Genomic DNA, 25,744 nt, shown 5'->3' on the forward strand with positions numbered 1-25,744 from the left:
AAACTATTCCAGGTACTCCTCTAGTGTGAAGGCAAAAGTCATTCTATGGACATATCGATCATCATTCATGGACAAGCAGAAAAGTGATAGTCAGGCTAGACAAAGTACGTGGTGGAAAAAGTACCAATGCATGTGTTCAGATTATGCATTTTTTTCTTTCTCAATTAAATTTCAGATACTACTAATCAACTCCCATTTTGGCATGTATTTTGCGCTGTTATTGGAAGATACCGAGCTGGTCTAAATAATACCATCTTCCACAAGAGTTTAATTTAAGTCAAATGTCATTATCACGTTATCAACATTGTGGGAAAAAAAAAAAAAACTATTGAATTATGATTACTTGTTGGTCTAGTACATGATCGCGAATATCTTGATTTTGAAGTATTAGTTGGAGGGTAAGAAATCTTCATATGGTGGTCAACTTCATGTACTCATCATAATGATACCCATTGGTTATAAATTTGATAGAAGTAAATTATTTATTTATTGTTTCAATTCTAAGAAGAACAAGCTCAGTCAAAACTAATTTGCACCTAAGCATCTAAATATCTAACATACGTACTGGTTTCCCGTCCAATGGTTCACCGACTCCATAACTATTATTTGATCATCAATGGCTGAAGACTAAAGTCCTCATCTTGTTTGTGGAAATTAAGAAATGAGATAAGTCAGTTTCGCCATTAAAGTAGGGCGATCGGCATCAATAGTGAGACAAGGAATCTGGCCAAATATTCAAATCCAGTACGTGTTCATTGTTCCCAGGAAATAATGGCTCCAAAGATTGAATAATCTCCATGCATGCTTGGTCGTTAGCTAGACTTGTGATTTACTTCAGGAACAAGGCCGGCTGAAACAAAATTATAGTTTAATTATAATTTAAACATATAAATTCTTTGGGAGATTTATTAGAGATATTACATTGTGACTTTATATGGTCTTCTAGCTAGTTTGTGCATACTGCATATATAACCAATTAATTAAGAACCATGATGAGATAGTATAAATTCCATGGGCACCAGGGTACGATTCTTAAATGTGGAGTGTATTTATTTAGCTGTTCAATCTAGAGATGTATGACTTGAAAATTATCAAAAATAAGTCTATGTTGCATCGGTAGAAAATGTTTCAAGTGTGTTTCAATTTGTCTTTTGGAGTCGACTGAATTAGTATCTATGACTACTAGGGTGATAAGGAATTATAACTTATCTCTCAAATGCTTTAGACATCAAGTCGTTGTAGTATAGTGGTAAGTATTCCCGCCTGTCACGCGGGTGACCCGGGTTCGATCCCCGGCAACGGCGAGTATTTTTGGTTTTTTCTATATCACTGCAAGTTATCGTTTTAAATAAGGGAAATTCGTCCAAACAGTGTCTGAACTTTTCTAGACTATTAATTTTCATACCTATACTTTGAAAAATGTCATAATGGTACCTGAAGTTTTGGCCCCGACCTAATTTCCGTACCTAGCAACAGTAAAGTCGTCAAGGGCGTTAAATTTTGAGGGGTAAATCTGGAACTTTAGGTATTCTCAAGGGAAAATCTTCTAAACAGTATCTGAACTTTTCCAGACTATTAATTTTCATACCTATACTTTGAAAAATATCAAAATGGTACCTGACGATTTAAGCCCGACCCAATATTCATACCTAGGAACAGTAAAATGGTTGACTCCGTTGAACAGTACCAGAAAAGTATGCCAATAACTACCATGCCCAATACGAGATTTAAATACCAATATCAACATGGTATACCTAGATCTAAATATTCATATACCCGTATCCAGAAGAACTCAGGAAGATCGGCGTACGATGCCAGACCACCGCCAACAGCCGTACTCAGACCCATACTTGATCGGAACCCGACCTTCATCTACATCGACGACCTGAATTCGGAATCGTCCTCCGACACCCCAGAACCTGACTTAGGGTCTCGCGTCAAGGCTGTCTAGCAGATTGCCCAAACTACGACATCTCGTTTTGACAGAGATCGGAATCGCTTCGCCATTCCATTTCCGACAGAGATCGGACCCAGACTTGACCCAAAGTGGAATTACCAAAATTTCAGATTCCTTTGCTATCAGACTCGTCGGATTCCAACCTAAAGCATTGAAATTTCCTTGTGCATCCACCCGAATAATCTCCATGATTCCAATTATCTGGTGAACTAGGCTTAAAACCGAGCAAACCCTTGCAAACCAAACCATTTTTGCTGTTATAGCTACCAAAATTTCCACATGCATCTACCTAATCACGACTTTTCTTTCCTTCTTCTCTGTTGTCTTCTCCCAAACCCATCAAAAAAAGAAAAATTGAAATTGATTTCAGCTGCAAATAATTGAATTTGATTTTTTGGATTGTGGGTTTTGGGATTTTTGATTGAAATCGAAGCAGAGAAGATGCTGGAGAAGATCGCGTTGCCGGCGAAGCCATCACTGAGAGGGAATAATTGGGTGGTTGACGCCTCACATTGTGGATTCGATCTGTAATAGCGAATTCCAACATATCTTCTAGTACCAGAGCTTCTGTTAGGAGTAAAGAACCCGAGTTCAATTTTTTCTCCTGATAGAAAACTGAGGTAGGTAGCTGAGTTCTGCGGCTCTCAACTGAGGTAAGACGAAGACCTTTGACTTCGAGGTCTGGGGGGCAATGTTTGAACCCAACGGTAGTTATTGGCATACTTTTCTGGTACTGTTCAACGGAGTCAACGGTTTTACTGTTCCTAGGTATGAATATTGGGTCGGGCTTAAATCGTCAGGTACCATTTTGATATTTTTCAAAGTATAGGTATGAAAATTAATAGTCTGGAAAAGTTCAGACACTGTTTGGAAGATTTTCTCTTGAGAATACCTGAAGTTCCAGATTTACCCCTCAAAATTTAACGCCGTTGACGACTTTACTGTTGCTAGGTACGGAAATTGGGTCGGGGCCAAAACTTCAGGTACCATTATGACATTTTTCAAAGTATAGGTATGAAAATTAATAGTCTGGAAAAGTTCAGACACTGTTTGGACGAATTTCCCTTTTAAATAATAACTTGTAGGATTCCAGGTAGCGTAGTTGGTTATCACGTTAGCGGCTAGCCTCATCACATACCTAGTGTCCCCCGGTTCGAACCGTGGATTAGACGCTTTATATTTTTTATTTTTTCGCTGGAAATAATAATAAATATGATATTAGCTTTATACATTTGGGACAAGCAGGGGACCAAAAAGACCCGGGAAAAAAAAAAAAAAAAAACTAATGAAACTAGCTACCTTGGCCTATCATCAGGCCTAATAGAGATTCTTTTTATTAAGATAGGCAAAGATGCATGAATAGGGAGTGCTATCAAACTCAATTATCCCATAAGCATGATTATGCTCTGCTTAGCAATTGTCATGATATGTTACATAAAGCAACTATTTCAAATCATATATAGTTGTGGCTGATGGCACCAACTATTTAGACCTTTGGATTAGGAGGAGGAAGCAACCATTTGGAACCCTCAATAAAGCCTAGGCTGATGAAAGGTTTGGCATCTTCATCGCTCAGCTCTTTTGTGAATTTCACTCTCTTACTCATGCTTGAACCTGGACCAGTATTCTTGTACTCTCCAAATTGAACTGTGCTGCAAATTTTTACCATCATGTTATAAACATGAAAACAATGTAAAATTGTACCTGAAAAATAAAAAATAAGATGAGAATTTGCTAGCTTAATCCTGCTTACTTGTCGTATTCGGGGTGGAAATTGTCAGTCCATCCTTCTGGCTTGACAACTTCTGCCATGTTGGTGTAGGCAAACAACACCTTGGGAGCAGCTCTCCAAGCCCTGCCCAAATATGTGCCATTGCCGGTCCCGGTTATGTTGCAGTGAACAAATGAGTATCCGTTGTCCTCATCACCTTCCCTTGCCTGTGCCGTTATCACCGTCATTCCGTTGTCCCCTAGCACATGTAAATGTGTGTTCTGTGGTCCCAAAAAAAAAATTATGTATCAAACTTGGTATGAGCCAAATGTGAGCCAAAAAAAAAAGCATAACAAATAAATAGATGATGTTGATGATTCAAGTTTAATTGAGTACCAGATAGAGAGATTTTCCTCTTCCGAAGATGAAATCTACAGTTCCTTCAACGTAGCAATCCTTGAAGAAATGATAGCCTTGATCATCACAAAGGGTGTCCTGAAATCCAAACATTTTGCAATTGTACAATGCGGCCTTGGTCCCGAATACCCTCAAGGCAACTGCTTGTGCACCCTCTTTTTTCCCATCCGGCCTAGGCGAGGTATTCTATTAAAAAACACAATACTTCGTAATTAAGGTTAGATATGTAATTTTGAACATAAACACAATATATAAAGAACTTAAGAAAAGAATTACTATGATGTTTAAGTTAACCCCAATGAAGTAGTCGGATTCCACCGTCAATGTAGCACTATAAAGCGTCCCATTATGCTTGGCGGCATCACCATCATATGTCAAATTTGGCATGTTTTGTGAATCCCCAAAAAATGTGACAAATGATTTATTTTTTGGAATTGTTATTTTCTCATTGTATGTACCCCCTCCAATGTATATAATCACACGTTTAGTGTTCCCGGCCGGAATGCTATCAATGGCCTCCGAGATTTTCTTGTAGTCTCCCCCATTTTGCATGACCTTCACAACTTTGGCATCACCCTCCTCCGCCTTGACAAGGGCAGGGTCAAGCGAGGACTTCTGTTCTGCCAACGGCTTCACATTGTCTTTGAACCACTTGTCCAGTCCGGATTTTTCGGCTGGTATGACTGCATCATCTGCCATGGAAACGGTAGCAGCAAGGAGAATCGTCGTGATCATCATCAGAGCTGCATGGATGCCCAACCATTTCTCTCTTATGGCCATTTTTTTTTTTTTGGGTGTGTTGTGATTTTTTTTTTTTTTTTTTTTAGAAAACGGTATAAGAGTTAACTCAGCGCCCTTATCCGGAAATGTTGTGATTAGATTATGAATGCAGAGGGCATTGCTTTTATAGTCTACAATGCATGAAGTACGTACAATAGATATGATTAGAGAAAAACCAAAAATATACGAAGGTTGGAGAACTTCTCGGAAACTTGTTTGTCTCAATTTCTCATTTGAGGTTTAGATTCGGGGGAGAGGATCCTCTCCTAACTTCTTATCTACCTAACCTACCTAAGCTTTTAATGACAAATTGACACGTGTATAAAGGCAAATCTAAAGGCTGATATTGATTTGCCCACTATACTTTCAATCATTCCTCTATACTTTCAGTCTCTATTCGTGACCAAGTCTGAAACTTTTCACTAAAGACTTTCTTCGCAGCCACAGCCACCTCTGGCGACGGCACTAACGGGCTTTATCAGTGCCGTGGTGACCTCTCCTGTGAGACCCGGAAAAATGTATCGAGCTTAATGGGGATCGTACGTGAAATTATTCAACGATCTCGATAAATGTCAAGGTGCTCGAGAATATTTTCAGAAATTTTCATAAAGTGAAATCCTCAATTTAGAAGTTGGATAATAAAGTACACGACACGATGAGTTCATGGAAATTTTCGGGGAATTTTCCGGATACCCAAGCTATTTATAGCGGTTTTCTGAAGTTATTGAGACTTTAGAAAATACGGAAATTCTACGATGCGATCTCAGCCGTCAAAAAACCTCCATCACTCGATCATAGCCGTTGAATGCTAGTTGGGCAGCCTATAAATAGGCCGAGGACCCGGTGATCAATCCAGAAGGATCGAGAGAGAGAAAGAGAACTAGAGTTCTCTCTGACCCGAAACGCGACCCGGAGACCTGCAAAGAGGATCCGACCGGGGCTACTCTTTCCGGCCACCTCACAGCGGCGGACCACCGGAATTCTCTTCGTATCGACGTCGCCGTCACGCCTGTGGCCTCGGATCGTACATGCACCGGCTGTAGACGGAGGACCGACGACTGGAAGCCCCGAACTTTCTCCGACAACCTCTGCAATTTCCGGCGACTCCGGTCACCGATTGGCCTGCATGAGGTATGGAAATTCATCTCCTCGTCATGCTCTACACCCCAGCATATTTAGTTTTTCAATTCGATCAAGTTTTGACATTTTCGTTTCTGGGCTCATCTCGGTTCCGTCGCTGTCTCCAACGCCGGCGACTCTTTCCGGCACTTCTGGGCTTTCTTGCTACATGGAAGACGATCCATTCTTCGTACTCTACACGCTGGTGTACCTAATCCTTGAGCTCGACCAAGTTTTGGAGAAGCAGTGTTTGGGTATACTCGGCCTCCACCGAGGTCTTGTTTCCGTGACCTTTTCTGGTTTGTCTCTTAACTCAGTTTTAGTACTAGAATGTGGATTGAGGCTTAGTTGTATTGAACACAGATTTGGTAAGATTGGGAAATAGTCGAGAGAAGTGGGAAACTCTAGCTTGCTGTGTTCGTCATCGGACGCAGACCTGCAAAATTTGGATTTTTGTTCCTGGTCAAGTTTGATTACAAGGTGAGATGGGTTCTCTGCGAAAACTTTGAGAATCAGATTGTGTGGTCAATATCCGGAAATTGGTTGCCATGTTTGTATGCTTAATGTGAAATCATGTTTTGAGGGAGGTGTATTGAGTTTGTTGTGAATTAAGAAGGTATTTGGATTAGTTGGAAAATCTGGATGAGTTGATAAATTGATATTGTGATGTTGAATAATTAGTTGTATGGATTTGAATTGGTTGTGAGGATGTGCCTATGCTGGAATACCTATAATGGGTTGTGTGGATTTCAAATTGGGTGTCCATAGTAATAATCGTTAAGTAAACTTGATCGTATTCGTTGACGATATTCGGAATTTGATATAACTTTCGTTTGCTTGAGCATTATGTGAAATGATAACAGGTAAAGAAAATGAATTAATATATTGGGTGACCTTAGTAAATTCGGGTGCACCTAATATTATTGGTCGATATCCTAAATCTCAAGTAAGATTTTCGGTAGTTGGGATAGTTATCGAACTTGTAGTATTGGTCAACTCGGTCAAATCCTGGTCAAACCAGGAAGGGTTGGCGTTAAATATTTGTTCGACGGATTATTAACGTTAATTATGTCGGAATCTAGGATTTCCAGTTACCCGAGGAATGGAAGGTTCGTGAATCTCGGACAACGTAAAAGGTTAAAGCATCGGAATCCAAGTAGGGGACTCAGGACTCATTCGGTTAGTTGTTTTCCATTTTGAATTAAATGTTTATGCATATTTGAGTTGCATGGTTTGGTTATTGATCGCTTGAGAGTGAGTGGAACATAGCGATTCCTTGGGCTTCGATCCCCTAAACCTCCGGAGGAGCCGTATGGACGGAATGGTGTCTGACATCCTCTGAGATGTGGCACTATTTCTAGGTGATATGGCGTAAGTGGACACTCTCACTATGCTTACCTGGTGATGATTTTATTTGAGGTAAGGCCCTGTAGTTGGTCCATGGGATTGGCCATCAGGTATTATGCATTTCTTTGAGTTTCGTGCATTGGATTTTGAGTCCGAAAGATATTTAAAGTTTGTCGTTCTTTAAAGAAATGGTTTAACTTTTTCATACTGGGATCCCAAATTATTATCTTATGTGTCGGTTTTCAAACCTAGTCGGGTGAAGCCCCTATTGAGTAGCGAGGACGAAAGCTCACCCCTACAATAGTGTGGTTGCAAGTACTATGCACTGGAAATGGGATTGGAGCGGACGGAGTTGGGTGTGCAGATTTCAATAGAAGTCAGGTTCTGGGTTCCAATCTTATTCCTGTTCCTTAAAATTGTATTTTCGGAACTTGTCACAATTTGTTTGTTATATGCTAAGTCCTTTATTCCTCGGTTGTTTACAACGTTAAGTCCTGGACGAACTTTTGAATTTAAAGTTTTAGAAAGGTTTTCACCTCAAAAGAATTTAAAAGCTTCCGTTGCGAATTTTTGTCAAAATTTATTTCGAACAAATGCCTAGCGAATTTCTAGAATGTAAATCGAATTTTCGGTTTAAGTTTTAGAGACTCGCGGCACTGTAACGTACTCAAGCTGGTGAGGTGTAGTTTGGGGCGTTACATCTCCCCTGCCGAGTGCAACACCTGCATAAGCAAGATTTCCCCTTTTGTCAGCCAACTCTGCTGAAAACCTCCACCGATTAATTAGCCCTCTGCTTTTCTCTCTCTTATCATGCATTTCTTCTCATGAACCCACCCATCTTAGATAGAACCAAAGGTTGGTAGAATTGAAGATTTCAAGCAAATTTCCTTCCATGAGAGAGAGAGAAGATTTGGAAACTGTGGCAAAGAAGAAGTCAAAACGGGGGGGGAGAGAGAGAGAGAGAGGGACCCCACTTATTTTTTTGCCTCAGCAGCAATTAAAAAAATAGATAAAATAGTAGGTATTTATGAAAATCAATATAAGCCGTTGGATCATGATTTTATACACGTGTCACTTTGACATTGAAAGCTTAGGCAAGCTAGGAAGATAAGGAATTTAGGAGCATAGAACTTTGCTGAAGGCTAGACTCCTCGTCTTGTTTGTGGAAATTAAAAAATGAGATGAGTCATTTTCTTTAGAGAAAAATGCACCATCAGTGCCTCAACTCTTGTGCACCGGCCAAGTTGATACTCGGACTCTCAATTGTATCAATGTGATACCTGAACCCATATTTTGCTATCAACGAGGTACTTCCGTCAAATTTCTCAAACGGGAACGTTAAAAAAGTCACGTGCCAATCACATGGGCCCAAAAAAAAGGGCAAATACGTCTTTTTGCCCAAATGCAGCCCAATTTTTTTTTTTACACAATTTTCTCTCTCTTCTTCTTCTTCTTCTTCTTCTTCTTCCTCCTCCTCTGTTTAGTCGTTCAGTCCAATGAAGAAGGTAAAGACAGAGACCAGAAACGAAATCTTGCAGCGGCTATCACAAGACAATCCTTTGGCCTTGTCACTATCCCTACTTTTATTAAACACCAAAGATGTGAACATCGATGAAAGCCTCTGCTTCCCCATCATCGCCGCCGCCGCCGTAAGCCACGAATTGGGCTTTTTGGGCCGCGGCTCATTCTCCTTCTTCTCCACCTTCTTCCTCCTCCTGGGCCTCATATCGCCGTCTGATTCATCCGACGACGTCGTCGATGAAGTCCCCGAACGGGTCCAGTCCTCTTCCTCGCCGTCGTCGCGGTACCCTAGGCCGCCGTCGTCCTCGATGAAGTCCCCGAACTCCTCGCGGCGCTTGGCGATGATCGCGTCGTAGATCGGCTTCTCCATCTTGATCTGGAACCGGTCGTCGGCGTTTTTGGAGAGGCGGCCGCCTTGCCGGCTGGTACAGGCTGCCAGTACGTCGCCGCCTCCGCCCCACCAGAGCCTCGAGTTCACCGTCAAGTCGTTGTAAGTGATTTCTGGGCAAGCATTGATTAATGGGTTTTTGATCTAGCTCCTAAGGAAAGAAAGCATAAAGCTTGAGTCTATGTTTAACATATGGTGTTTTGATTTTGAATGATGTCAAATGCCAATTGATTGGATAATATATTGTTTTCCAGATTTGGTTTTGGTTTGTTATCGAATTTCAATTTTGGTCAAGACTTGCAAGTGGAATTGCTACAATTTAATTTGAAGCTCTAAGATTTTTGGGATAATGGAGCACCTGCATCTGTTTGCGTCTGGTTTACAATGGCAATGCATTCATACCATCTGCATTCTGGGCCCTTTTCTTTATCTTCTTCAACCTCACTTTCCCTCATTAATTTGCTTCGTACCCTGTTGAAGGTTTGTGTACAATTTGTTGGGTTTTGGTTGTGATTGGAGAACTGGGTTTTGGCAATTTGTTGAGTTTTGGTTGTGATTAGAGAACTGGGTTTTAGTTTAATAGAGCATTGCTTTAGTAAAGTTTGGAACTTTGGATTGAGCTGAAATCGAAATCGCATTGAACATTTTGTATGCTTAAACTTAGAGCTGAGGTAGTGGAGGTCGGAGAGGCAGGCGGTTCTGGAAAATGACGACGGAGGGAATGGTGGTCATCCCCTATGGAAAATGGCGGGAAATCAAGGTCTGATAGAGTCTGGGGTCATTTAAGTCATTTCATGGCATTTTTAGGGTCCACATGTTTGCCACGTCAGACATCTGACGGAGCCGTCAGTGAAATGTGACGGAAGTACCTCGTAGATAGCAAAATATGGGTTCAGGTATCACATTGATACAATTGAGAGTCCGGGTATCAACTTGGTCGGTGCACAAGAGTTGAGGCACTAATGGTGCATTTTTCTCTTTTCTTTACTATGGCGGGTGAGACGAGAAAATGGCCAAATATTAAGATCCAGTCTTCAGTGTTCCCAGGAAATAATGGCTCCAAAGATTGAATAATCTCTGTAACCCAAAAAAAAAAAAAAAAAAGAATGAATAATCTCCATGCATGCTTGGTCTTTAGTTAGACCTGTGATTTACTTCAAGAACCAGGCTGGCTGAAACAAAATTATAGTTAAATTATAACTTAGTATATAACCAATTAAGAACCATGATGAGATAGTAAAAACTACATGAGGACCTGGGTACGTATCTTAAATGTTGAATGTCTTTAGTTAGCTATTCAATCTAGGGATTCGATTTATGGCTATTTACTGTTAAACGTTTACTTTGTAAGACTTTAAAATTATCATAAATCCTTTCAAAAAAAAATTATCATAAACAAGTGTATGTTGTAATTGCAGTTTTAATGAATGATATTTCACTTGATCAAAAAAAAAAAAAAAAAACAAGTGTATGTTATTTCGATAGAAAATGTGTAAGTGTATTTTAATTTGTCTTTTGGAATTGATTGAATTTGTATCTATGAGACTATGACATTAAGATGTAACTTAGTAATCTAAGGTGATAAGGGCTTATAATAAATTTTGTAATTATAATTAATGTAGAAGCTGTTATTAGAGCAACAAGTCGTTGTAGTATAGCAGTAAGTAGTATAGTAGTAAGTATTTCTGTCTGTGACGGTGTCATTGACTTGAAACATATTTATGCAAGCATACGTATTATTGTCCAGTATGTGAAATATTATGCTCGAAATTATCATACCTCAAGGAGTAAGTGTTGGATGACTTGGACCTAACCGAGTTGATTGGCAATAAGATGCTAAAAGCAAAAAATAAAAAATAAAAAAATAAAATAAAATAAAAACTATCAACAATCAAAGAACCAAGCATTGGCAATGCTCGACTTAGTTCACACTTCACACCAAGTTTATTCAAAGTCACTAACTTATAGTCTAAAGATGGATATACACAAATGAGTCAAAGAGAATGTCGGATGCTAAGGAGCATTCTTCACCTAAATTCTATGCTCTAGATGCTAATTTAATTTATGTGAAATTTAACTCGGGTGCGATCCCATGAACGGGCGAATGGTTTTGGTTTTTTTTCTATATAACTACACATTTTGTAACGATTATATAAATGTTAGAGTTAACAACCATCAAAGAGTCTGGGTGGTGTAGTTGGTTATCACGTTAGTCTCACACACTAAAGGTCCCCGGTTCGAACCCGGGCTCAGACACTTTTTAAATCTTTTTTTTCTTGCTGGAAATAGAAATAATAAAAGCTGGAAATAGAAATAATCAAATAAATTTGATATTAGCTTTATAAATTGTCATGATATGTATGTATATAAAGCAACTATTTCAAACCAAAAAAATAGTAAATTACCACAAGATAATTTAGAACATAAATCTCATGCGCATGCCTTATTTTTCTGAAATCCATGCGGACATCAAATTGATTCATGCGGCTATGCGCTAATTCTGTTTATTTTTCTAAGCTTTCTGTTAATTATGAAATGACAACAATACCCATTCGTCTTAGCTTTTTGTTTCTTTCCGGTTATATTCATCTCTTTGGTGAGCTAGAGAGAGAAAATGATTGATAAAGACGGATAGAAAGAGAGAGAGAGAGAGATCAAATAGATCGAGATTGTGTTCTTGATTCAAGGCGGATAGATAGAAAGAGAGAGAGAGAGAGATCCTCACTCCAATCTGTACTTAGATCTGTAGTTGCAATCATTTGAGGTCTGTATTTCTCTACTTTGTATGATTTGAAATTTTCTATTAATTTGTGTTTTTCCAAATCAACAAAAGATCATAAACTATATGCATCTTTATTGTCAAAAGATCATAGCAAACCGGTCAAACAATGACACCACTAGCAGCATAATTTAATAATATATGTCTTTGCATGTTGCTTTGCTATTTTGTTCAAAATTTTCAAGGTGGTTATTGCTTTGAGGTTTGAGAAGAGATTTAATGTTATTTACCATATAACAGTTCAATAACATATCATATTTGTTATCCCTAATAGTTGTCTATGATTCTCAACTGATATTGACAGTCAGTACAATTGTGAATGCTACGTACTACCAGTTAGTACAATTGTAAATGCTACTGACCCGTCCAAGTGTATGCCCGGTCCGACGGCACGCCCTCGGGGCGTCGTCGTCGGACGGGCTTGAAGAAGTGAGTCCAGTCCGAGTGAAGGTCGCGTGGTGGCTGCGGAGCTGTCCAGATCGCCTGCGGGTCAACGATGGTTGGTTGGCAACCAGGCGGGGATGGGATTTCGATGGGGAGTTCTCGGGCCGGCGGGGCGGGGCAGGGCTGGTTCTCTGGTTGTCAAAGCGGCGACGCGAGTCCCAAACGGTGCCGGCCGGAGTGCAAGCACAGATCAGGTTGGGCGTGTTGCGTGGGGAAGATCTGGGTTCGAGAGATCGATTACCGGTCTGCTCTATCCTAGGTTGGAGCGTGGGCGGTCTGCTTTCTCTCGGGGCACAGTAGATGGAGGGGGAGATGCCGCCGGTGATGGGAAGGTAGGAGAGTTGCTGGCGAGATGGTGGTGGCATGGCTGCAGCGGGCTTTCAATCAGACTTGGGCTCGGTGATGATTGGGTCTGGGCTTTGGCTCATGGCCCATGGTGTTTTAATCTTTTATTTAAGTGTTATTGCTTTTTATGTTTCATTAGCTATGGCTTTATGCCGGCAATAAATTCCTATCTCTTGTTGATAGGGAAAAGTGGGCTTGGTTCCGGTATGCACACTCAGTGTGCCTGGTCGGCCCTAGCGAGGAAGCGAGCTATTTGCTTGATCAAATGGAAGCAACCTCCTAGTGGCAGGATGAAATTAAGTGTCGCTGGATTTATTTCTGTGCGGCAACATAGTGGGAAAGCTGTGCTATTTGTAATGATGCTTCTTCGTTATAGAGTTATCTTTCCGGTATGTCACCGCTATGTCAAAGCAAATGGAGTAGTCATTTGTGCACTCTTTGCTAATTGGTGCTTGTTAGAATACATAGATTTTATTAAGAGTCCTGGTATTATTTCAGGATGTTCTCTCTATGCTTATTGTAATATGGGGTTTAGGCTCTACGTCCCCCCCTTGTATTCTGCAATTTCATTAATCAAGACTTAAGGGCAGCCGCACCAGCCCATTTTTTTTTTAAAAAAAAATGCTACTGACAGTCATTAACAATTCAGAATATTATTATTGAAGGTCAGTAAACTACGTAAATAAACTTCTAGTAGAAATATAATTGGTAGTAGGCTTGTTATTGATGGTCAATAGCATTTGCAATATTGTTCAGTAGCATTACATAAATATACTTTCAGTAGAACTATTATTAATTGTCAGTAAAGTTTCATAACAATAAGGGAGTGATATGAGGTTAGTTATTTTATACATGGTTATTTTGTTTTGATTTTAGTTACAATAAAATTGTGCACTATTTACATGCTATAACGTACCTTTTTGAATTACATATTGTCATATTCTACTAGAGGTTAGTAGAATATATTCAATAGAGTTCTGTAATGTTTAGTTAACACCACTAGAAGAGATAAGAATGTATTATCTGTTAGCGCTTTTTGCCACAATACTAAGCTGTTGTTAATAGATTTACGCAAATCTACTGACGATAAGTAGGATTGCATAACTAGTATTGACTATTGAGAATCAAGATTAGTCTTGGGTCTAGATTCTATTATGCCATTTGGCCGGTTTGCTGTTAGTTGTGAAGTTCAAGTTCTTTCATGATTCAACTTGGTGAATAACTATATCTTCAATTATTGATGTGCAAATTATTTGTGCAGGCCAATATCTTCTGTTCAGTTGATTCCCCAAGTCAAAAGTGCTATAGAATATATGCAGGTAAAGTGCATATGCGTTTTATTTCAAAGATTGTCAATTTGATGAGTAGAAAACAGTGAAATCTGTAAGTTTATTAATAATTTAATATTCATCATGTGAACTTCACTTTTCAGAATTTAACATACCCTATGTTTTGGCTTGATGGGAAACATGTTTTCGCTACTTCAATTATGAAAGCTGGATTATTTTTCAGAGATATTAGAAAATTTGAGCTTGGTCTGTGTTTATCCGCCACAATTCAAAGCATGTAAATAAAAGGGTTTTGACCTGAACAAGATAACTTTAATAGTTCAAAATTTATTATTGTTTTGTACTTTTGGTACTGTGGATCAAAAAGTTTGATAGAGTAAAGAAAAGAAATACTAGAAAAGTATAAATGAATTCAGAAAGGGGTAAAGCTATAGTATGTTAACATTTCTCATACATCAACTATTTTTACCACTTTAAGGACTCATGTTACCACTTTGAGGACTAATATTACTATTTTGAGGACTCATATGGTAAACTAAGAAAATTTACCACTTTAAGGACTCATGTTACCACTTTGAGGACTAATATTACTATTTTGAGGACTCATGTGGTAACTAAGAAAATTTATCACTTTAAGGACTCATGTTACCACTTTGAGGACTAATATTACTATTTTGAGGACTCAAATTACCACTTTTAAGGCAATTGTATGCATGTCATACGTTAACATTTTGTAGAATTTTCCTTCAGAAAGAAGCAGTGGCATATTATGTAAATATACTAAAGTTTATCAAAATTTTGTATTTTCAACAATTTGAACTAACTTCACTGATACTCTGATAGTGACGTTTCCTCCAATATGTCTGCACGGGAAAAAAATAATAACAATTGTAGGTAATGGTCATTGGCCCAAAAAAGAAAAGAGTTTTTCTATTGGAACCTTCAAATTTGCTCGCTTGACCTCTATGCTTTTCACACCTCTTAACAAATTTTCAAATACTAAATTTACTCACTAAACCTCACTAAAGTTCCTCAAATAACTTCACTCATATAATTTGCAAACAAATTATTATCTTTAAAATAAAAAATTTAGTCATTTCAATGATTTAATTACTCTATAGATCTTAACTAAATCTACATTTCTTAATCAAACAACATGCATAAATCGCTTTTCCAATAAAAACACAAGGTATTGAGTAAAATGACATGAACTATTCTGTGGTTTTTTTTTTTTAAACTTTTTTTTTTCTATTTTAGCTGTGCAAAAAAAGTAAAGAAATCATTTGTTTTTTAATGTTTATTTTTTTTCTGTATTTTTTGTACCTCATGATTAATTATTGGGGCCGTGACCACTTACCCAATTTTTGCCCGAAAATTGCCCTAAACCCTAAACTCCACAAAGAGTTTTTTAACCACATTTACCTAATCTAACAGTGTTTGACAGTATTGCCCTCATTTTAATTAACAAATTACACTCATATCTCTCTCTCCTCCCCCTCATCGATTTCTCTCTCTCTCTCTCTCTCTTTCTCTAACCTCGTCTCAGGCTCTCTTTCTCTCTCTCTCTCTAAGCCACCACGCCCACCACTCTACCGTCGATGTCGGCCTCCATCGCCGCCGCTCTGTCCCACCGTCGGACCACCAAAGGATGACTCCATCCAACTCCACGATCCTAACCCCTCTAGGCTTCGCCGGTTTTGTTCGTCAGATGTCCGGGAAGCTCCGAAGCTCCACGCCTGAATCGGGTCTGGGCTTTGCCGGTTTTGTTTGTCAGATGTCTAGGAAGCTCCGAAGCTCCAAGCCGGAATAGGGTCTGGGCTTCGCTTGCAGGTCTCGGACGACGTCAAAACTGCGGTCTATTGGGGGGCAATAGACAGATTATTGCCCCCCAATAATTTCTTAACTGTGGTTAATTAATCACTGAAATTAGAGTTTTGATAAGTCTTATGTTGTTTTGAGTTTATTAAAGTACAATAATCAATCAATGATAGAAACTGGTGATTTTTGGGGTGGTCTATTGGGAGGCAATAGACAGATTATTGCCCCGCAATAATGTCTTAACTGTGGTTCATTTATTACAGGTCATTTCAACAAAATGCTGCTAGATTCATTAACCAAAATAATTAGGTTTATTGGGGGGTCATAAAAAGTTTATTGCCCCCTTTATATTTTTTTTATAGATGGTAAGAAGTAACTCAGTTTGGTTTTAAATTAGTTTACAAAAGTACAGGTATTCAAATTCAATACTTGGTGAATTTAAGTCCACAACGAATTGGCTTTTTTTTCACACTCTTCACTTCACTTGAATCGCTTCACCCTAGGCCTCCCGGGTGGCCTCTTAACAATAATAAATGCACCTAACAACAAAAGGATCACCCATATTCCTCCAAAAAATAACAAAACAAATATATTATTGCCCCGCAATAAACAGATTATTGCCCCCCAATAATATATCAGAAATACCAAAACACATTAGAAGCAGTCTTTAAACACAAAGAAAAATATCACTGAACACAATTATAGAGACTTTACAACAATTAAGACACATTATTGCCCCCCAATAGGACGATTATTGCCCCCCAATAATCTCGACTCCGGTTGACGATTTTGCCCACAATTCCAGTCATTTTGCAACAATTCCGGTTGACCATTTGCCTTCACACTGATTTGACTCCGATTGCAGCCCGGGACTGGAGATACAATCAAGTTGCGATTTCCGTGATGATCAGTCGCCGGCGAGAGAGACAGAAGCAAATTGAAGACGTACCTGATTCTACTGGCGGTCATCGATTCCTTCAGAAGGTCCAACTCGGCCTCGCCGAGCTTCTAAGTGACGAGGACCGTCGGCTTGGCGTCGAGCCTGGCCGCGGAGAGCACGACGACGACTTTCGACGTGGCGATGGCGAGAGCCGGCGTCGTGGGCGACCTGCTGGAGGGAGAGAGAGATCCAACGTCGTCTGGAGATAGAGAGAGAGAGAGAGAGAGAGAGAGAGAGAGAGAGAGAGAGAGAGAGAGAGAAATCGGTGAGGGGGGAGAGGGCAAAAAAGTCCCAAAAATAAATAAAAAGAAGAAAAAAAGAATTCATTGGGTAAAGGGGAAATAATCTCTTAGAGTGTTTTGGGTAAATGAGGTTAAAAAACTGTTAGTGGTGCAAGTGGGTAAATTTTAAGCTAAAATTGGGTAAATGAGCATTTCTATTTAAATATTTTTAGTTTTTTTTTTTAACTGCTGATTTTTTTTTTTTTTTTTTGCAAATATGATGGATAGACTTAGATTTAGGTCATAAATCATAAGAGGATTTATTTGTTTTCCCTCACCAATATGCGTTCAACATATATATCATACATTTTTATATCACATGATCTTAATCATATTTTTAATTCTTATTAAATATATGTGAATGCTTTAATGAGTATGTAGTGAAATTGGAATATGAAAATAGATAAGGAAAATAATAAGGAATACAATCTAATATTATTGAATTGGAAAGTCTACATAAAATAAATATAATATTTTTTTGGTATAATTATTGTCATTAATAGTCATTTTATAGTAGGTTATATATGTCATTTAATAATTCATAATAGAGTGAGGTCAAGTGAGCAAATTTGGAGGTCCCAATAGAAACTCTCAAAAGAAAATCATATTGTATCGGAAACATATCATATACAGTTGTGGCTATTGGCAGTTTGGCACCAACTATTTAGACCTTCGGATTTGGAGGAGGAAGCAACCACTTGGAACCCTCAATAAAGCTCAGGCTGATGTAAGGTTTGGCATCTGCCTCGCTCAGCTCTTTTGTGAATTTCACTCTCTTACTCATGCTTGAACCTGGACCAATACACTTGTACTCTCCAAAATTTACAGAGCTGCAAATTTTTACCATCAACATGTTATAAACATGAAGAACAATGTACAATTGTACCCGAAGATGAAAATCAAGATGAGAATTTGCTAGCTTAATCTTGCTTACTTGTCGTATTCGGGGTGGCGATTGTCGGTCCATCCTTCTGAACTGACAACTTCTCCCATGGCGGTGTAGGCATACACCACCTGGGGACTAGCCCTCCAAGCTCTGCCCAAAAATGTGCCCTTGGCGGTCCCGGTTATATTGCAGTGAACAAATGAGTATCCGGTGTCCTCTTTACTGTCTCTTGCCTGTGCGGTTATCACCGTCATTCCGGTGTCCCCTAAAACATGTAAATGTGTGCTCTGTGGTACGAAAAAAATACGTATCAAATTTGGTTTGTGCTAAATATGAACAATAAAAAAACAAGTAAATAGATGATGATGATTCAAGTTTGATTGAGCACCAAATAGAGAGATTTTCCACTTCCAAAGATGAAATCTACAGTTCCTTCAACGTAGCAGTCCTTGAAGAAATGATAGCCTTTATCATCACAAATGGTGTCCTGAAATCCATACATTTTGCAATTGTACAATGCGGCCTTGGTCCCGGACACCCTCAAGGCAACTGCTTGTGCCCCTTCTCTTTTTCCATCTGGTTTTGGCGAGGAATTCTATAAAGATCACAATACTTCGTAGTTAGAGCTAGAGGTAATTTTGAACATAAACACAATATATATATATATATATATATATATATATATATATATATATATATATATATATATATATATATATAAAAAGAATTTAAGAAAAAAATTACTATGATATTTAAGTTAGCAGCAGTGAAGTAGTCGGATTCCACTGCCAATGTAGCACTATTCACCGTCCCATATTTGGCGGCATCGCCGGAATATGTCAAATTCGGAATGTTTTTTGAATCCCCAATTAATGTGACAAATGGTTTGTTTTTTGGAATTGTTATTTTCTCATTGTAGGTACCCCCTCCAATGTATACAATCACACGTTTAGTGTTTCCGGCCGGAATGCTATCAATCGCCTCCATGATTTTCTTGTAGTCTCCCCCATCTTGCATGACCTTCACAACTTTCGCACCCTCCTCCGCCGTGACAAGGGCAGCGTCAAGCGACTTTTGTTCTTTGAACGGCTTCACATTGTTGTTGAACCACTTGTGCAGTTCGGATTTTTCGGCTGGTACGACTGCATCACCATCCGCCATGGAAACAGTAGCAGCAAGGAGAATCGTCGTGATCATCATGAGAGCTGCATGGATGCCCATCCATTTCTTTCTTCCGGCCATTTCTTTTTTCTATTTTCTTGTCTTTTTTGTTTTTTGGTGTTTTGTGTGTGTTATGATTAGATTATGAATGCAGGGGGCATTGCTTTTATAGTCTACAATGCATGAAATATATAGAGCACAATAGATATGATTAGAGGAAAACCAAATATATGTGAGGCTTGGAGAACTTCTCGTCTTTCCTAGTTTCTCTTTTAAGGTTTAGATTTGTGGGGTTTCAAATACTCCCTTTGCATAATTGGTAACAGAAATTAATATACTAGCTATAGCTAGCTAGCCAATTGCTCACAATTAAAAATTGCAAAGCTTCGAGAAGAAAAAGAGCAAAATGCAACGTCAAAAAGATAATTATATAGACTTATAGCAGATCGAGGCCAGTTAAAACTTAAGGCTAAGTTTGGTATCACTGTGAGAATAATCTGTTGTAAAATAAAGTAGTTGTGAGAATAATTAGCAGTAAAATAAATCAGTAGAGTGTTTGGTAATTGCATTTTTAAAATATATATAATCATAAAAAGCAATCGTAATGTGTTTGGTAACTATTAGTGCATGTAGACCTAATGTCACCGTATAAAATAACCAAAATAGACATAGATGCTAAAGTACTTCGGTTCATTTGTTTGGTATTTGGCATGTTAATTAGCTCAATATTACTATCAACTTTTACTTTAGTTTCGATATACATAGCACAAAATGAAACTCTTATTTCTCTATCTTTGATTCTTAATTTGCAACATATCCAGCAATGATTATTCATTAGAATTAGATCCAGAGAGCTTGTAAGTTGTAACAGTCATGATTTAGAACAAAATATGAGATGGGAGCTGGTGAATTGAAAAATCAATTTGGCTACCATCACAAGCTACAGAGCACATGCTATATCTATAAGCATTAGAAGCCTTGGCTACTAAAAGCCGTCATGATATAGCATTAGAAGCCTTGGCTGCTAAAATCAACAAGATTTCACCAACTGAAGAATCATTTCAGATTTCTACTTTGCCCACCTAAAATTATAAGAGTAATTACATAATGATTCCAATGTAGGAAAGGGAAGGTCCATGATCTCAATAAACCCTCTGGAGCCTTTTCTTAAAGAGCTAGATATGAAAAGAAATAAACCCCAGAACTTCAAAGAAAGAAGAAGAATGCAAATTATCAAAAAAAAGATGAGCAGCTGACGCTAGATTAATTAGAAGTATCTGAGTTCTGAATTCACACTAATCGTTGAATGAAAGAAGAATTGAAGAGTCACTTTTTATAGGCAAAGAGGAGAACAGATTAATAGGGAGAAGAACGAGTGAAGAAGAGCTGTGAGCGAGAGCCAGAGCGTTGAAGAAAGAATGGGATAGAAGGTGTAAATGCAAAATTCAGTAGGGATATTTCGCGTATAATAAAAAATTCATTAAACTGTCGCTGCTCCTTAATTGCGTTAAGACTTAAGAGAACGTGGATTTTTAAAAGCAGGTCTCCCCTACCTTGATTAATCTCATTTCCGCGGCCACAGACTGCGAATTTAAAAAAAAAAACGTGAATCTTGCAAATTAACCAAACACGTCGGTGGATTAAATTGGTAATTATACACAGTTTTTCCTCAGAAAACGCAATACATACATATTAGGTTAACGGTGACGTTTCCAGGAGTTATGGCAGGCTACATGGTTAGTCCATTGCAAAATCGACGTCTGATTTGAGTTAGTTAAGCTCTTGAACCTCTTCCAGTCGTGAATCACAGCCGTCAGATCCACCACCTTGGCGCTTATTGTGCGGCAACAGTTAGCATGAACGGTTGTGACAGCTTTGAAGTCCCTGCTGACTTCACAAAAGCCACTGAAATAAAGGGTGTCCAAAAACCTCACTCTGAGGCCTAACTCCTTGAAAACACCTTCCCGGATCATGTTGTTTAGAACATCCTGCTCTTTCAATCCGGCGGAGTCGTTTTTCCTGGCGTACCACTTGTCGAATAATGAGATTGTTCTGTTGTTGGACCGCACAATGTAGAAGCCTGAGTTGATGGGGTTGGCTTCAGACCACTGATCGCCGTTGAATTTATCAGTACTGATCTGGAGATCTAAGCTATCTATGCTTTGGTTGTACTTGAGCCTTGGAAATGGATTCCGTAGCCACATTACATCCGCATCCTGTGAATGAAATGTTGGATTAAAAATTATATTTTAATTTTTAAGTCCATAACCTAATGAGCTTGAATTGGATTCATCTACTATATAACCATAATGATATCAACGAGAAAGAAAATGTTTTTAAAAATCTAATCGCGCTGATATTGTTCTTTAAGATTGTCATTTTGAAATCATTAACCAAACTGGTTCTTTTTTTAAATCGAGTTAGAGTGACGTCTAATCTTACAACATAAGCATCTCCAACAGAATACTTATTTCAAAAAAAATTTGAAATTTAACTAATTTTAGACTAAGTTTGATCTCCAGCAGACTAGCTAAACAAAAGCTAAATTTAGGTTTAGCTAAAAGACCTAGCTATATTTAGCTAGAGAAAAGAGAAATTTAACTAAAAGTTAAATTTAACTTGAGATTTAGGTATTCTGCTGGAGCATAACTCAATATTCAACTAGCTATATTCTAATTTTAGCTACTTTTAGCTATGAAGATAGCTATCACTGTTGGAGATGCTTAACATTCTCGATATCTATTATAGCCAGAAGAACAAAATATTTCAAGAATGTATTACATATGATTCTACACAATAAAACGTCAAATTCTTTTATCATTCGCTCTATGAGGTACAACCCATATGTCACATCCTCCACGAAATATTTGGTGTATTTGGTGACTTTTCATAATTTTTATTTTAATTTTCTATATATAATTGTCATCGGATTTTGCGTAAAAAGGCATATTTTTTTAGCAAATTGAGGTTAGCAGAACTTGACCAAAAGCTTGGCAAATTGTTATCTAGAAATAGGCATATTTTTCCTGGACAAGTGAGCAATACCTATACGGTAGCATAAGGAATATATGAATATACATTATACTCAACATAGTATAAGAGGTCATGCAATAATGTCTATGATCCATAATACATTTCGCCTGACCACTAGTTAATGATGTGAATCTAAAATTTTGCCCACGATTGTAGGCCAACTACTCACAATAGTAATTAATTTTTACTTTGGTGACAGTAAGTTGTTAGACAATTGATTAGGTGTGATCTTTTCTCTTTGAATATGTCAAGAAATTTAAACTAAGAAATAGACTCACCGTGAATATGAAACTATAGCCTTTCTTGAGTGTCTCTCCGAGAAAGAGAGTTCTCCTCCACATCATCTTGATAAAATCTTGAGACATGTACACTTCCTCAGCATCAAAATCGACTCCGGCAGTCTCAAGCTTGTAGCAGTGAAGATGGAGAAACTTGCAGCGTTCAAAGGATGTTTGATCGGCCGCCACAAGAAGTAGGTGATTAATCAAGTTCCTTGTGTCTTCTCCAAGCCAAAAACCATCTAAAAACAAGTCAAGCATGGGCTTATCTCCTTCTACGTAGGCTTTGTTTATAATCGCAATGATCAGAGTCTTGTTTTCCATGGAAGCCTCAGACAAAGCTGATTCAAGAGCATCGCTCCTGCTCGTGTCATTGACCTATATATAAATCATAAAGATGATTAGATTGAATTATTGAAAATTTGAAACAAGAAACAAAAATGATAATCAGAGATTAAGATGCTTAAGCATAACTTACCTGTTTAGAGGTTTGACATATTTGGCGGGCAAGAAAGAATGGATTGGATCCGTTCGAGCTCTGATTGAACACGAGCAATACTAAACCAGCAAATATCAGAAGGAAGAATATTGCAAACTGTTTACTTTCCATGCCTTGCTTGTTATTAATCAATAAGCTATTTAAGGTGTGATGGGAACTAGCAAGCTTCTTATAGATGAAAGGTCTTCGGCCATATATTGAAGATTCATTAGGCCTCTGCACCCATGAAAACTGGAATAAACTGACCACGGCAAGCAATATGCGTGATTCATAGCTAGTTAGGCATGATTTTGGTGAATTTAACCTTAATTGAGTTTGAGTAGGCATGTGTTTCTTGCGTACGTAGATTCCTTCTCCAACTCATCTTTTATCTTTACACTGTCAAATCGAGTAACGGACTCTATTGAAAAATTATTTTACTAATAGAAAATTGACTAATAACCACCCCAACTAGACACAGATTTAGATCGTTGTCCTTTGGATATCAAAAGACTTAAGCTGATTAGCTAATTAATGAATGATTTCTATGAAATCATATATAACTTGCACAATCTTAGCCAATTGGACCCCCCCTCCAGTCTTCTTATGTAGTCATAATTATATATTAAATACATAAATCGATCTAAAACGTATGATGAACAAGAAATTCAAAAGTAAATTAATACAAGAGATAGAAATGTTAATTAAATCTCATAATTATGTACTTACCAAAAAATACTTTTCATTAAGTATTTACTAAAATTTAAAAGAATTCGATTAGGGGGAGATTAAATCTATATAGGAAACAAATCAAAAATGTATAAAGAATGGACGCCGCATGAACCTTAAGTGTTAAGAGGACATTAATTTTTTGTATATATCTACATTATGTATATATATGGTTTATTTTTTTAACGAGATTGGTGAATTAATTAATTGGGGTTGGGGCTATAGTTTGAGCGGAAGTGTGTTTTTTCTTCTTGCCTTATTATGCCAACAAATCTCTTTCTTTATAACACTTTTTCATATACAGTAATGGACTTAATTGAAGAAAATCAGCTAAAAAGAATAATAAATGCACCCTTTATCAAATCTTTAGGGTTGGACGAATTATTTGAAGACCGTAGGACGTAGGTGCTGGGTAAACACTGGGGATTACCCTTTTCAAAAAAAAAAAAAAAGCACTTGGGATTGCATATTTTTATCCAATTGTGTGTGAGTTATTGTAGGCATTTTTATCTTTTTGTGGATTGACACCCATATTCTATCCCAAAAAAAAGGAATTAAATTAAGATTTTTTTTTATTTTTAAATTAAGATCTACCACGCTAGTTGCCAAATATCTCCTTTTTTTTTTTTTTTTAAATTAAGATACTTACCTACCACGCTAGTTGCCAAATATCTCCTTTTTTGTTCACAAAGATAACCAAACCCCCTATTAGGTTGCCAACCCTGACCAAATTAAATGTGTGCTGGTGAATTAGAAACTTGACAAAGAGGGTTCCTAGGATTCTAATATCTGACCCTCTAGGTTTAGATTTGGTCTCGGCTCGTCGACCTTCCAACTGCCGGAGCAATCCCAACCCTTTTACCCCATTTAGTACTACATATACATGATGTAATGCTTGTTTGTCAATCATGCAGTACTCTACTTTCTTTTTATCGGTTGGTTTAAATGTATATTTTACCAAAAGCAAAAACAAATGCATATGTGATGCCATAGGTTAACAATATAGTAAGTTTAACTGATAGATCAGAACGTACCTTTCACATTTTCAATTTCCAGTAACATCGGCGTGGCCGTTAAAGTGTCGTAATGTCATGCTATATCAGTGAATGATCTTATGCAGAGACTCATCTCCTACCATATGCCAAGCAGATTTCTCATGATCAGTCGAACATTACTATGCCAGTTAGGGCATGGATAATGAATGCTATTCCATGTCACCTGGATATATACGTTTTTTTTTCTTCTCAAAAAAGAAAAAAGAAAAAAGAAAAAGATATATAAGTTTTTTGAAATGTGATTTCCCTATATTTGTATCGCAGTAAAAAAAAAAAAGGAGAGAAATTTTGAATACACATCCCTTATTACTTAATACACACTCTCTACAGTTTTTATCATCAAACTTCCATCTATGCCCCTCCTCATTGATAAATAAATAATAAACAAATAAAAATAAAAACAAAGAACAATTCACAAAAATAAAATAAGAATGAAATGTTTTTTATATCAAAATATTAATTAAAGATATTCTTATAGGGTCAAATTTTCTCCTCGTTTGCATGATACAGTCGATCTCGCTTCAAGATAATAAGTGAAGGACGTCAATAGTAGATGAAATAATTGTGATCCACATGAAGAATTAGCAGGCAACTAAATTGGTTGAAACATATTGAAAGAGGTTATAAAACCATCAAATATATCTTAGATACATGAATACATCATCATCAACTTGGTTTGCAAAACAACCATCCTGGCTCATTCTTTACCGATTTTAATATTGACCATGATTATATGGATCATGAAGATATTGACATTGAATCTTTTAAAATCTTAGAGGCATCAAGTTTTTCAATTAGAAGAACAATAAAGGTAATAAAATTAAGTTATTCAATCTTCTAATTAACCATATACCAACCTCATTGATGTGAGAAAGAAGAATGATGATTAGTAATCACCATATTAATTTGTCGAAATTAATTAGCAATTTAAGTCCACAATAAATCAAAAAACAAAAAGGAGAAAAAATTGTTGGAGAGAGATGAGGGA

At 37.6% G+C, this 25,744-nt stretch overlaps 3 protein-coding genes, 2 long non-coding RNA genes and 2 other non-coding genes across 11 annotated transcripts; 4 read left to right on the top strand and 3 right to left on the bottom strand.

The window, feature by feature from the left end:
• Window positions 1–1,232: 1,232 nt before the first annotated feature.
• TRNAD-GUC (transfer RNA aspartic acid (anticodon GUC)) lies at window positions 1,233–1,304 on the top strand. The gene has a single exon. It is a non-coding gene; the product is annotated as a tRNA-Asp (tRNA).
• Window positions 1,305–3,253: 1,949 nt separating this feature from the next.
• LOC133717393 (pectinesterase PPME1-like) lies at window positions 3,254–4,937 on the bottom strand. The gene is made up of 4 exons (XM_062144096.1): window positions 4,362–4,937; window positions 4,065–4,271; window positions 3,711–3,949; window positions 3,254–3,609 (listed from the first exon to the last, which is right to left on the bottom strand). The coding sequence occupies exons 1-4, from the start codon at window positions 4,863–4,865 to the stop codon at window positions 3,444–3,446; spliced, it is 1,116 nt and encodes a 371-aa protein (XP_062000080.1). The 5' UTR covers window positions 4,866–4,937; the 3' UTR covers window positions 3,254–3,443.
• Window positions 4,938–5,735: 798 nt separating this feature from the next.
• On the top strand, window positions 5,736–10,810 carry LOC133717367 (uncharacterized). Of its 5 annotated transcripts, none has more exons than XR_009849563.1 (5): window positions 5,736–5,996; window positions 6,161–6,259; window positions 6,348–6,464; window positions 7,067–7,163; window positions 7,254–10,810. It is a non-coding gene; the product is annotated as an uncharacterized LOC133717367 (long non-coding RNA). The 5 variants fall into 5 exon arrangements; XR_009849565.1 differs by having other exon boundaries at window positions 7,584–10,810; XR_009849562.1 differs by having other exon boundaries at window positions 7,067–10,810.
• Window positions 10,811–11,156: 346 nt separating this feature from the next.
• On the top strand, window positions 11,157–13,415 carry LOC133717268 (uncharacterized). Its single transcript, XR_009849501.1, has 2 exons — window positions 11,157–12,004; window positions 12,324–13,415. It is a non-coding gene; the product is annotated as an uncharacterized LOC133717268 (long non-coding RNA).
• On the top strand, window positions 11,423–11,496 carry TRNAV-CAC (transfer RNA valine (anticodon CAC)). Its single transcript has one exon. It is a non-coding gene; the product is annotated as a tRNA-Val (tRNA).
• A 4,125-nt stretch (window positions 13,416–17,540) lies between the features above and the next one.
• On the bottom strand, window positions 17,541–19,336 carry LOC133718659 (pectinesterase PPME1-like). The gene is made up of 4 exons (XM_062145522.1): window positions 18,767–19,336; window positions 18,411–18,617; window positions 18,071–18,309; window positions 17,541–17,966 (listed from the first exon to the last, which is right to left on the bottom strand). Exons 1-4 carry the CDS (start codon window positions 19,262–19,264, stop codon window positions 17,801–17,803), a joined length of 1,110 nt encoding a protein of 369 aa, XP_062001506.1. The 5' UTR covers window positions 19,265–19,336; the 3' UTR covers window positions 17,541–17,800.
• Window positions 19,337–20,761: 1,425 nt separating this feature from the next.
• Window positions 20,762–23,317, bottom strand: LOC133718660 (uncharacterized protein At1g28695-like). Its single transcript, XM_062145523.1, has 3 exons — window positions 22,973–23,317; window positions 22,495–22,872; window positions 20,762–21,399 (listed from the first exon to the last, which is right to left on the bottom strand). Exons 1-3 carry the CDS (start codon window positions 23,102–23,104, stop codon window positions 20,881–20,883), a joined length of 1,029 nt encoding a protein of 342 aa, XP_062001507.1. The 5' UTR covers window positions 23,105–23,317; the 3' UTR covers window positions 20,762–20,880.
• Window positions 23,318–25,744: the final 2,427 nt, after the last annotated feature.

This window comes from Rosa rugosa, chromosome 6 (assembly GCF_958449725.1).
Source record: "Rosa rugosa chromosome 6, drRosRugo1.1, whole genome shotgun sequence".
NCBI lineage: Eukaryota > Viridiplantae > Streptophyta > Magnoliopsida > Rosales > Rosaceae > Rosa > Rosa rugosa.